At 62.3% G+C, this 12,797-nt stretch overlaps 1 protein-coding gene across 1 annotated transcript in view; it reads right to left on the bottom strand.

Annotated features, from left to right (window-relative positions):
* Window positions 1-12,797, bottom strand: part of Begain (brain-enriched guanylate kinase-associated) — a 43,607-nt gene that overhangs the window by 3,750 nt on the left and 27,060 nt on the right. Inside the window, exons 6-14 of the mRNA XM_013013089.1 lie at window positions 11,249-11,274; window positions 10,342-10,533; window positions 8,296-8,476; window positions 7,697-7,777; window positions 6,954-7,068; window positions 3,593-3,688; window positions 3,198-3,519; window positions 2,131-2,197; window positions 1,113-1,220 (exon numbers count right to left, since the gene is read on the bottom strand). Of these exons, the coding sequence (XP_012868543.1) occupies window positions 1,113-1,220; window positions 2,131-2,197; window positions 3,198-3,519; window positions 3,593-3,688; window positions 6,954-7,068; window positions 7,697-7,777; window positions 8,296-8,476; window positions 10,342-10,533; window positions 11,249-11,274 (1,188 nt within the window). The remainder of the gene's footprint in view (window positions 1-1,112; window positions 1,221-2,130; window positions 2,198-3,197; window positions 3,520-3,592; window positions 3,689-6,953; window positions 7,069-7,696; window positions 7,778-8,295; window positions 8,477-10,341; window positions 10,534-11,248; window positions 11,275-12,797) is intronic.

Raw genomic sequence — 12,797 nt, 5'->3', positions numbered from 1 at the left:
CTGCCTCCCCGCCTCCGGAGTCCACGGCCAGGCTGGGACAGACGGTGGGGGTCTGCCTGGCATACCCCCGTGGCCCACCTGATGCCTGTCCAGGCTGCTCCCACAGCCCCGGCTTACCCAGGAGCAGCATCCGGAGCTCAGGTCGGGCTGCCTGCATGCTCCACTGCCTCCTCCACCTGCCTCCCACCCTGGCCTGCGCTGTGGATGGACTCTGGGGTCCCAGCCTCACCCCAACCCCTGATGCCTCACTGGAGTACCTACACCTTCATGAGCTCACCCCTAGGATGAGCGGGGTGCTTTATTCCCCAAACCCAACCCTGGCCTTGCCACACCTGTAACTGTCCCATACCTGTCCTCTGCCGGGAAGTAACACTCTGTGCAGAACACTCAGTGGCTCCCCGTTTTTCTCAGAGTAAAGCCTAGATTCCTGATAGGAGCCTCCAGACCCAGAGCCTTCCCTGCCTTTGCTCTTCTCGGAGGGAGAACCTTGCTGACGTCAGCCTGGAAGGAATGCTATGCCGGGCCCCCCTTCGCAGTCCCCCCGCCCCCCGCCCGTGTCTGCATGACTGGCTCCTCATTTCCTTCTGTTCCTGGCCAGGACCACCTCTTCTGGAGACTTCTAGTGAGGCCCTACAGCCCACCAGGTCCTGAGGCTGCTCCTAGCTGGTTTTTCCTCGGGGCGCTCAAAACTCCTAACACTCGCCAGTCTGTGTGGCTGTCTGATGCAAACACCATGTGTGCAAGTCTGTGTGTGTGTGTGTGTGTGTGTGTCCCTCATCTCTGAGCAGGCTCTGGCAAGGTGCAGCTGTCCATTGGTGAATGCATGGTGGGCTGGCCAAAGACTGAGTGGCCAGATCCCTGGCCTGGGGCCAGGCAGCGGCCTCGCGTGGCATAGCCTGGCCTGTGTTCAACTCTGTCTTTCCTGCAGAGGGTCTTCCTGAGAGACCCTGGGCAGAATGGCTTCAAGGAGGAAGCCCGTCTGTCCTTCTCCAGCCGCCCTGGGCATTCTGCCCAACTATCTGTACTGATCAGACGGCCCTGCCTGCCCGCATGTCCTGAAACCCCCATGGAGGTCCGAGGCCTCACTCGGGGCAAATGCGCGCAGCACTCACGTTGTCCTCCGACAGCTTGTCGATGGTCACCTTGGCCTCCAGCAGGTGGCTGTTGAGAGCGACAATCTCGTGGCTCAGCGCACGCTTCTCTTCCTCATAGTGCTGGCCCTGGGCAGTGGGGACAGCAGGAGTGGTAGTGGTCAGCTCCTAGGAGGCCAGCCTAAAGCCTGGTACTCAAGCCCAGTGGTTAGATTAGGCCTCTGTGTGCCTAATAGCGCAGGGTGCAGGAGAAGGAGATACAGACTACTCTGGGTTCAAATCCAATCCCACTACTGACTGGGCCGAGCACTGCCCCTCCTCCCAACCGAAGTTCTCCCTGCTAACACAGGGCTCGTGAGGCCTGCTTCAGGAGTCTGGAGTGGTGTATCTCACCTGATAGATTGGGAAATTGAGGCTGGGAAATAAAAAAAGTCCCAGGCCCAGTCCTCAGGCCTGCCTGCAGCCTCTCTCTGACCTTACCTCAATGACAGGCAGGGACTAACCACTCACTTCTGGTCTTCAAAAACAAAACAAGCCTGTCACCTAACTAACTGGAAAGAGAGGGACCCTCCTCATCCGCACCAAAGGAGATTCTCGCACCCTGCACCCGCCCTTCCCTGCTGTGGCTGCAGAGTCAATCGCCTAAACCCAAGCAGGCAACCGCAAGCTCAGCTCTTGCCAGGTCTCCACAGAGACATGCTGCACCCAGTTCTTTGAGGTGTTGTGAGGTGGGGTTTGGGCTGGAGGAGGCCCTGGGCTCACCAGGGCTGACTTCAGGACCCGTCCTCTCAGATCCAGGCCTCTGGTTCACAGTTCCCACCCTCGGGCAGATCCTCTGTCTGCAGGCTGGGGTGCTTGTCCCCTCTGCTCACCCACCCCGGACCCCGTGTCCTCCTATCCTCAGAGCACTTCACGTTCAGTGGACCATCCTAGCTAATGGCAAGAGATAGGGCTGGGCATCTCGGGGTGGCAGGATGGGCATCTCGGGGTGGCAGGCTGGGCATCTCGGGGTGGCAGGCTGGGTGGGGGGTGGCCTCACCATGCGGTACAGCTTGTCCTCCAGCTCCTGGTTGATCCTCTGCAGCGCCATGTAGTTGCTCTGAATCCTGCCACAGGAGGCCCTGGGGTCACACAGTGCACGGCTGGACCTTCCCACAACTCCCATGCCCTCCTGAGTTGGCACCATCCGCCCTCACCCCCAGCAAAGCAGCCACGTGTGCTCCTCTGCCCCGAGCAGGAGGTTCTGCTTAAAGCTAACTTCACTGCGCCCAGGGCTACACTGCTCGCTCTTCCTCGCCCACAGCAGGGCTTCCTGGAAGGAACACTTCAGAGAGGGGAGGCTTGTGGTCCACAATTTGTCACAACAAATTCCCTTGCATTTCCCACACAGGCCTACAAGCCATGCGGTGTGGTTTATAGCTCAATTGCACAGCACCAAGGAGATGATGGACGAGTGCTACATACACTATGGATCCATCTGTGGCTCAGGCTGGGTTCCACACAGTTCAGTGGTGACATCCCCAAACCAGCAGATTGGGGCCACTTGGGAGTGGGGGGATGAGCATCCCTCCCAGCAGATCTTCCCTCAGGGCAGCGGTGCCAGCTGGCACCCTAAATATTTAAAGCAAACTAAACCCACAGCGTTTCTGCGAGAGACAGACAGCATGTAAGACATTTTCCGAGGGGGCAGAAAAAAAGATAGAAAAATTTGGTTTTGAAGAGACTCTGATCCACTCAATACTCAAGGGACGTGGCTCCTAAACTGGGGTTTGTCGCGGAGTTGGGGCCCCCTTCTCCCTAGCAGGGCCCAGGACAGTGTGTGTGAAGGACCCTGGTAGACCAGCTGGGGTCCTATAAGTGGCCTCGTTGTGCGCTGCCACACCGCAAATGAAAGCCTAAATGTGCAGGGCAGAGGGCTGGGGCTGGAGGGGGACATGGGACGAACCCCTCCCTGGCAGCCGTCCACGCCCGGGGCTCTGGGCCTCACGTCTGACTTTGGCTCTGGGTGTAGCCATCCCTGGGCCCCGGCCCCGCCCCGCCCGGCTTGCCCGCGTGCCTAGGGCCCTGACATTACCCCACGCCACCGCAGGGGCCCGCCTCCCGCACCTGCGCAGCTTCTCCGTGACCTTCTCCAGCTCCTCCTGCGCCCGCCGCAGCTCAATCTCCAGGTAGTGGCGCGTGGAGTCGAACTCGGTCTCCAGCTTCTCCAGCTTGTGCGTGGTGTAGGACAGCCGCTTGCGCAGCTCGCCCTTCTGCTCCTGCAGGGCGCTGCAACGACACGCGGCGGCGGCGGCAGGCCGGGCCGCGGTGCTCAGCGGGGGGAAACTGAGGCCCGTGGGGGGCCACGGGGCACCCGGCCGAGCGCACACGCGCGCACGCGCACCCCTCCTCCCAGCGGCGGCCCCCTCTCCCCCGCACAGGGAAATCCCTGTGGCCCCTTGAGAGGCAGTGACCCACGACCTCTGGTCACGTGGGCCCGGGGCCTCCCTCCTCGCCCTCACCCCTGCATGCCACAGTGACCCCGGGGCTGGCAGCGCCGTGCCCCCCGCCAGGCCTCCGTTCCTCCATTAGCCATGCGGGCCCCGAGCCTGTGTCGCCTGGGAGAAGGGGAGCAGCGAGGCCAAGGCCGGGGGCCCCCACTGCCGACACACAGCCGAGCCCCCACCTGCCCAGCCCGTCCCCGGGGCTCCCCGCCACACTGGATCCTCCATCCTTGCTTTCTGGGCCCCTGCGGTGGCGTGGGGTAATGTCAGGGCCCTAGGCACGCGGGCAAGCACCATGGGACTTCCTAGTGGGTTTGTTGTAGGACTCTGGAGGTGGCTCCCAACCAGGAGTGGGGACCCAGGCCTTAGGGGGGGCAGGTGTCCCCGTCCCCCACCAGAGGGGTCCCCATTCCCAGCCCGTGAGCAAACCCCATGGGTGACCCCCCCACGCACCCAGCAAACCTCCACTGAGCATCCCTGGATTGCTGCCCAAGACTATATTTTTTAAAGTAAAAGGGCTGGGAAGGTGGCTCAGTGGCAGAGAGCTTGCCTCACATGCATGAGGCCCTGGGCTCCATTCCTCAGCACCACATAAGCAGAAAAAGCCAGAAGTGGCACTGTGGCTCAAGCGGTAGAGCGCTCGCCTTGAGCTGGAGAGCTGAGGGACAGCGCCCAGGCCCAGAGTTCAGGCCCCACGACCAAAGTAAAATAAATAAATAATAAAAGATTTGCTGTTTTCGAGAACCTCAGGGAAGGGCAACAGAGAAGCCCAAGGCCAGCCGCCCTACAGTGCCTCCATAGGCTGCGCTGTCGGGAGCTCCTGGGATGCCTGGCCCAGCCTTACCTACGCGCTGCTCCCCCAAGGCAGGCTCCCCAAGCTGCCCTCGCCCCCTCAGCTACCGTGTAGCCTGCCTGACAGCCCCCACTGCCCAGAGCACCCAAGGCTCCTTGGGCAGGCAGTGCCGATGGGAGCCAGCAGCTACCCGGGAGTTAGTTGTTTCCTATAGGAGTTCTGGTCAGAGGATACAAGGGAGGCCTTCAGGAAGAGGTGAGGGGTCCATCCACCTGCCCGGCACCTCCTCTGGCTGCCCAGGGCCTGTCTCTTCTGAGGCTGCACCCTCTGCTCACCAGGCCAGGGTACCCAGCCCTGCCCCCCTTCTGAACCCCACTTTGCACAAGGCATTCCACATGAGGCCGCATTCCTCCCCAACACCCTGGTCCAGCTGTCCCTACTCACAGATTGGATGCTGCTTTGACGGCAGGACCTCGCAGGTCCCCCCCCCCCCCCCCCCCCTTCCCTTCTCTACCACAGGCCATTTGCTCCTGGATTTCCAGAAGGAATGGATGCCCACAGCCCTGCCCGGAGGCCACGTGGTGGAAGCAGACTCACCAACTGGGCTGTGGTGGGCTGGGTTCCCATCTGGCCTGAGCAATGTAAGGCCACTGGCCTTCTGTGATGGCTAACGTGTGTGCACAGAGCTGTGGTCCTACCGGGGACCCCGCTCAGCCACCTTTTCCGGTGGCCAAGTATAAGAATGGACACAGGACTGGCCCAGCCTTGCTGTGGCACTGCTCTGCTGGAGGAACGGGAGCCCCTCCCCCCCCCCAGAGCTGGGCGTGTGCCATGCGGCCCGCCCTCCGCTGATGGGTCTGTGGGGACATGTGTGCAGCCTTGCTGGCCTGGGCCACATTGGGAGATTGTGTCCCTGCCGGGAGGGGCCGAGGCCACCAACAAAAGCTCTGGGATGGGCCCAGAAACCGGGCTTTCAAAGATGCAGCAGATGCGCGTGCTGAGCACGCGTGTGGTAATCCCGTTTAAAAAGAGTACCCTCATGGCCCGGAGGGGGAAGGAAGCGGCCGTGTGTGGTGCCTGGCTGGTGGAATGCCCGTAACTGAAGACATGTCTCTGGATTTGTCATATTTTCTACAGATAAGAAATCAGGGGAAAAAATGACTAAGGATCAAATTTTGGCACAACTGCCCCTGCCCCCTCCCCCACTGGGCCAGGGGCAAAAAAAATCTGTTTGCATTGCTGAGGGACAGCAGAGGTCAGGAGAGGTCTCCGGCCTGGGCTGCGAGCTGGAGGCCCATTTCCCATGGTGCAATGGGCCCAGGCAAGGGCTCCAGGGTGGCTGGGGGCCGTGCTGCCCAGTGGTCTGCAGGGATGAACCCATGAGGACTCATCTGGCAGAGCCACAAGCCTGGGGCCACAGTCACCCCCCAGCTGGGGCATGGCACCCTCTTTCTCCTTCTGCAGGTAGAAGCATGCAGAGAGGCTTGGCCTGGGCCAGCCTCTGGGTGGATGTCCTCACCAGGGAAGGCCTGGCCGGCCTGGTGGGGGCGGGGCACCTGCCGCGGCGCTCACCTCCTACCCTGGCGTACCCTTCCACCTGGGCACGGGTCCGAGGGAGTGGCCGGGGTTCATCTGTTAGCAATGTCTATCTTCTTCCCCGGGGGAAGGCCTGGCTCGGGGACCAGCCACAGCAGTGCTGGGCACCAGCACAGGTCCTTGGGGGTAGGGTCGTAGTAACAGTCGCACAGGCCTGGGCTGGCACCTGCCGGTGGCTTTCTGCCCTCCTAGCAGCAGGAGGAAGGCAGGGCCATGGCCCAGCTGAGAAGCAGGAGCTGTGGGGCCCTGCCCGCACTCTGCCCTGCTCTGGGGTGCCCAGGCGAGAAGAAAGGGACCCAGCCCCACTTGACACCCAGCGGCCCCACATCTGACCGAGGCCTGGCCCGGCAGGACCCGCCCCCCCCCCCCATCTGAGACACGTCTATCTCACTCATTCTTTTCTGAGTTCCAAGTGTGGCCAACAGCAGATGTCATCCGCGCTGTCCCCTCGGCTTAGCCTCCCTGCTGCACATGCCCAGTCTGCCGTTCCTGCCTGAGGCCTGGTGGCTCAGACGCCCCCCCTTTGGGAAGCCCGTCTCGGTTCCCTGGCTGGCTGGAGGGCTCTCACCCCACTAGTCCCCAGCTCTCATTGTGGGCCACCTGTCCCGCAGAATCACACCCAGGTCTACTCGATGGCTGCCGACGGGACGGACCTCATGGGGTGGGGGACTGGAAGGCTGCTGCCTTCTCGGCTCTTTGGCTACGTCACCCTCTCCAGGGAGGCCTCCGACCTTCCATGGGGTCAGGAGCTGTGCAGGGGCTATGAGTCCGCTACTCCTCCCTGAGGTCCTGCACCCAGTGCCCAGCCAGGTAACAAGGGAGAGGCTGAAGGCTGGGGGGGGGAGGGGCGTGGGGGGAGGGGCGTGGGGGGTCCCTCAGGTGAGTGTGGTCTTCCCTGAACTCCCGGCTGTCATGGGCATCCAGCCCCTGCCTCCTCTGCTCCGGGGGCAGGGGGGGGCGAGGAGGGGGACTCTAGAACCCCAGCCACACCTGCTAGTGCCAGGACACCACCATGCAGTGTGGATGCTGGATAGGCAAGGATGGGCGGGACAGGCATGGACGGTTGGAAGCAGAAGGGCCTCCACATGGGCTGCAGCGTCCGATCCTGGGGACACAGGACCCCAGAGCTCCCCAGAGCGGGGCTGGCAGCATGCTTCTGCGCAGGGCTGTCCTAGTGGCCGGCTGGCTTGGGAGGGGCCTGCGCTGGCATTACTAACCTGCCCCCCCCATCGGCTGCTCAGCACCACAAACACCTGTGGAAACACTGATTACCTGGATCTGCAGGAGGTTTGCGTGCTCAAATCCTGGGGATGGGAAGGTTAACCAGGGCTGTGGGGCACCAGCAGCGTCCTGCCCTGCCCTGAGCCAGATGCAGCCTCTCTGGAATCCCCAGGTCCCTGGCAGGGTCCTACTCTGCTTTAGCCCCACCCACCCCAGAGCTGTGTGCACTGACATGCTGCTTGCACATGCGTGTGCATGTGCACACACGCACATGTGCACATATGCGTGCACACATTCAAGACAGCCTCTCAAGTGAGACCTCGTGTTAAGGAGACACAGTTAAGGTGGTCAATTTCAGCATTGGCCAGTAGGTGGAGGAAGGCACCCGGCCAAGGGACGAGGCTGCGTCTCGGGACCTCAGTTCATCAAGCTATTCACTAAAGCCCAAAGGGACACACGTGACCACTGTGACTGCCTTCTAGAAGCTGGGTCTAGGGCCCTGGGAGCCCCACCCTTTCCTTCTCGTAGCCATTTCCTGAGAGGCCTCGAGGAAGCCCCGTGGGCTGCACGGCGGGGAGGCCGGTCCAGGCCAGCTGCCCAGGGGGAGGGCGGGCAGCTGAGGTATGGAGCAACAGCTAGCCCTCGGAGCCTCAGTTTCCCCATGTGCACATAGAGGAAGATGCCCTTGATAAAAGGCTTGACCTGGGGGCCCCGGGGCAGCCTGCTCCAGATTCACAGTGACCCCCAAAGCGCAATGCTGGGGGGTCTTGGTTGTTCCCTCTTGGCCCTTGGCTCCTGCGGTCCCACGCAGCCTCACCACAGGCCACCGTCCTTTCCCGTCCCAACCCCGCCTCCTGGTCTGCACGGGGTCCTGCGGCCTCGCGCTGGACAGCTGACGTGCTGTGTGGCCAGCATGATCCCCTCCCTGATGGCCACCCCAAACATCACCGCCACGCCCCTCCCTTGCTCCTCCCCTCTCCCGCCAGACACCCCGGCACAGAGCCCCCACACTCAGGAAGGGCATGCCGCTGCTCTGCGCTGGTGCCCGCAGGTGTGGGGTATGGGCCTGTCCTAGCCCCCTACACCCCACAACCTCACAGATCCCCAAAACCTGCACCTCCAGGGGACTGCCTGCCTGCAAAGGCTCAGGAGGGATGCTCAGGGTGGCCCCATCGGGACCCCAGAGCGCTGGGTGCCCAGTGGGGCGTGGCTGGTGAGCCCGGGCCACCGGGGTCCTCAGCCCACAAGGCTGCATCTTGTCTGTGGCTGGCATAGCCGGGATGGCCCTGTGCCTGCAATGGGGAAAATGGCACCTGCCCCTTGCGTGGGGAGACAGGGCCTTTGCGGGGCAGAGGAAACCTCCAAGACCGGCGAGTAGCGAGCAGCAAGTGCCAGCGCCATTGCACTCCACTGGCCACGTGCGAGGTTCACACACACGCTAAGTGCTCAGCACAGCCTTCTAAGGTAGAGCTCCGTCACCCAGGCATGGGATCTGAGGGTCCACAGTTCCCCCCAGACCACGGAGCTGGTCAGCGGCAGACCTGAGAATCACACCAAGTTCTCCTATGTCTTCCATTAGGTAGCCGCCATTCAACCTCCCTTAGGAAGGCTTTTCAGAGGAGCAGAAGCTCTGCTAGGCTGAGGGGCGGGGTAAAGGGCAGAGAAAACAGTTCATATAGGAGATCCCTTTACAGCATCCTGACCTCCAAAGGGAGCAGCTCAAATGAGGTAGTCAGTAATACTTTAGTGAGAGTTGCTAGCCCACCAGGTTTCCTCTACAAGCATCAGGTTGGAAATGGGGCGGACAGGCTTGAGGAAGAGACTTGTCCCAGCTCCACATTTCAGGCTGTGGGACTTCATCTTTTCCTTCAGGAACTCAAGCATCTGAGGTTCTTTTCATTGTTGTTTCGCTTTTGGCTTTAAATAGGGCCTCCTGTTTATGGCCAGGCTGCCCTGGACCTTGATCGTCCTATTTATACTTCCTGTATAGCTGGGATGACAGGACTTGCCATCACAGCCAACATTTTATAAACTGAGATGGCTGGGGGGGCGGGCGGGGAGATCTCCTGAACTTTATGCTGGGGTTGGCTTTGAACTGTGAGCCTCCTAATCTCTGCCTCCGTAAGTGGCTAGGATTAAAGCCGGAGACACTGTGCCTGGCTCCTCTGTGGTTCTTACAGGGTCCTCTGCACTGGAGCGCCAGCCTCCAGCCTCCCTTTCTTCTCCTCTAGCTGGCTGTGCAGAATGCCCCCTTCCCCCCCCCCCCACCAGACCCACACACACTACCCTCCTTGTTTCTGTCCCCTGTCACTACTTGTCACTGTGATGCTTACTTATTTTAGAAATGCTTCTGTCCTCTCTAGCCAGATGGTTTTGCTGTACCCCTGTGCCTACAAGGCCCTCTGGTAAACAGTGGCGATAAATAAATAAACACGCGCTGAATACGTGATCAAGGAGCAAATAAAGCAGCAGCAGCAACTCAGGGCTGAGGACAGGGAGGGGGTGGTGTGGGAGAGGAGGAGCAGCCAGGCTTGGCCCGGGGGGGCCTGGTGCCGCACAACACAAAGGAGCTGGGGAGGGGCAGAAGGGTCTGGCTTCGGGAATGGCACGCACGCCCCGACAGCGTCCAGAGCCGTCCCGGCTGCCCCCCCCCCTCCACTTCCAGGCGGAGGACAGAGCCTGGCCTGGGCAGGGGTCCAATGAAGGACGGGGCGGGAGGGAAATACAAAGCTCAGCTTCAAAGCACCGCAACCAAGTTCAAGTGGACACGGCGGAGAGCCGCCTGACATCAGAGGATCCCTGAGAGAAGACGCACACGCTTCCAGCCCCGAGTGAAGGAGCAGGGGCAGCCAGCAAGCTTCGAGGCCCTTCCTGACTAAGTTCTGTCCTTCCCAGGACCATTTGGAGCAAGGGCAAGAAGAGTTCCGGGAAGCCAATAAGAAGAGAGACACAGACACCCCCAAAGCGGACGCCCACACGCAGGGGGGAATCAGGGCTGTGGTCAGAGGAGCACCAAGAGCCCGGGGGGCCCCGCGGGGCGGAGGCTGCGGAGGATGGCGGAGTATTCTCAAGCTCTGGCCCATCCGGCACGCACCTGCGTGGGAATGTCCACAGCAGCTTTGCTCCGGGGTCAGGCTGGAGCAGCCCAGACACCCACCAATGCAAACCGGTCCAAAGAGAGGACCTCTGGAGCAAAGGAGCCCCCCAAGGACCAGCTGCATCCCCCGCGGCCGCCTGGGCCACGCCCACAGGCCCCTCCACACCCAGCTGGCCCTTCTGACCAGGAGCAGCGGGGGTTGGGATGTCCTTGCAGGCTTCGGTCCACAGGGACCGCGGGAACCAAGTATGACTAAGTGGGGATCAGGGGAGCTCTGGTGGGTGTGGGGAGGTACTGGGGAGGGCCTGGGGGGCCTTCTGGGAGTGGGGGGGGGAAATCATCCTACCCCAGGTGCTAAACCACAGAGGCTCAGCACGTGTACCTGGCCATCATGACTTGGTGAAGTTACAGTCGAGGGACTCCGTGGGGAACAGCTGGGGACAAGCCTCAGAGCCCTGCAGGCTCCCATCTCCCAGGACAGGACTGAGGAGGAGCTGGGGCTCAGAGAAGGGGCTGCCCTGAGTCCAGGCAAAAGACCTGGCTGGAGGGGCCGGGGAAGGAGAAGGCTCACTTGAGATCCGGAGTGCACACCCGGGGTGGCGGGCATACGCGGAGAGGGCTGGGACGCGGCCACATCATGAGAAGAGCAGGCAGGGAGGTGCAGTGGGACTGAACAGGGATGGGCAAGCCTGAGCGTGGCTCACACCTGACGCACACCTCAGAGTCACACCGGTCCTTGCCAGGGATGGGGCTGGCAGGAGTGGACTCAGTCCTAGGCTCTGCTCTAGGGGGTGCCCAGACTCTTGGGAGAGGGAGGGTGCTTCTGGTGACAGCGAGAGCCCAGCTCTCCACTCCTTCCCCCTGCTGGTCCCTGGGTGAGTTGGTGCCTGAGCCCCAGGGTCTTCTACCCTTGGAGGGATCCTGTCACCCCCCCCCTTGACAACAGGAGTGACAGCTTGTTCTGTACCTGACGGTGGCAGAGCAGGCGGCAAGCTGGACAGAGGGAGAAGGTAGCGAGAGTCCAGCTGGAGACTTGCCCGCAGAAGGGAGCCTAGAGGGCCACACACCCACCAGCAGCAGCACAGGCCCTTAGGGACCAGGCCTAGCTCCAGGCACAGGGGTCTGGGAGAAGGCAGGACCAAGACCTGGGGTCTGAGCTCACGGGGTGCCACGTAGCCCAGCCTGGGGTGCCGGAACGGGACACAGACGCCTCTTGTCCTGCCTGGGGGCACTCTGGGGACCCCCTGGGGCACTCTCTCTGGGTCCCTGCACTACACCAAGTCCAGGGCAGGTGCTTCAAAGCCATCTTCCCAACACATGCCCCTAGCGGGGAGGGCGAAAACCACTCTACAGCTAAGGAATCGGGGGCCAGAGGGGCAGGATTTTGCTAGAGATGAGGGGGCCAGGATCCCCCAAACCCTGGGCCACCCCCACAAGAGGCCATACGACTGACTTTTCTTAGCCCTTTGGGCCCTAAACACAGGGCAGAAACCCCCAGGGTAACTCCATACAGCCAGGAAGGAATGATCTGGAAAGGCTTGGCAGGCAGCTGGGAGAAAACTCACTGGGGCCAGAGGCAGAAGAGGGCAGGGCCTCTCCCCAGTTCCAGGAGGCTGTGCTGAGTTCTAGCCCTGCAAGACCCCAACCCAGTCCCAGGTTCCGGGGTCTAATGCAAGCCAGGAGCCCCGGCGCCGGGCACAGCTGCTGGGCTCCCTCACCTCGCCCGGTATCGCAGGACGCAGCAGGTCTGCCCACCTGTGTGCCCCCCCCTGCCCAGCATAGCTGGGTCTCTGTCCCATGGGTTGCACAGCGTGCTGGCTGTGAATGAGGAGAGAGAGGGAGACCGAGGAACCCTGCAGGGAACCCCACCCTCCAGGCCAGCTTCAAAGGACAGATGCCCCCTCTTCCCTCCAGAGCCTCTCCAGTGGAGCAGCGTCCCCTCCTCAGTCAGCCCTGCCCACCCCAAGCTGCTGGCCAATGGCAGTTGATGAGAGCCCCAGGGAGGGCCCCCGGCCTGGGGTCAGAGGTCTGGGTCCGGTCCCTGTGACCCGAGCCAGGATGCCACTTTGTGGCCCCTCCCCACTGCCTGGGCCTTATGGGGGACAAGATGGGCCCCGGGGCCTGATGCCAGGTTTGGGGTCCCTGGTATCTCCCCCTTCTCAGCCCCAGGAAAGGATGGTCCAGGGGCTGTGGCCTTCGGCTCTGAGGCCAGAGGATGGCAATCTAGGGCCTCTCCCTCGCCCACCTGGGCATCTGAGGGTCAGCCGGGAAGGCCTGGGCTGGGAGGGAGGGACCGAGCCTGGGCTTTGCTAGGCCCTGCCCCTTCGGGAACAGGTGGCCTGCTCCCCACGGCCATGTCGTCCTTGTCAACCTGTCAATCCTGGCCTCGGCAGGGGTGGGGACGAGGCCAGGAGACCCTTTAGGGCAGCAGAGCGAGGCTGGCAGCGCTCACAGGGCCCGGCCTGCTGCCCACAGGGCCTGGGCCCGGGCTCCGGAAGGAAAACACAAGGGGGGGG

Source organism: Dipodomys ordii, unplaced genomic scaffold (genome assembly GCF_000151885.1).
Source record: "Dipodomys ordii isolate 6190 unplaced genomic scaffold, Dord_2.0 Scaffold2, whole genome shotgun sequence".
Classification (NCBI taxonomy): domain Eukaryota; kingdom Metazoa; phylum Chordata; class Mammalia; order Rodentia; family Heteromyidae; genus Dipodomys; species Dipodomys ordii.
The sequence above is the reverse complement of the archived record's forward strand: the minus strand, read 5'-3'. Positions and strand labels throughout refer to the sequence as shown.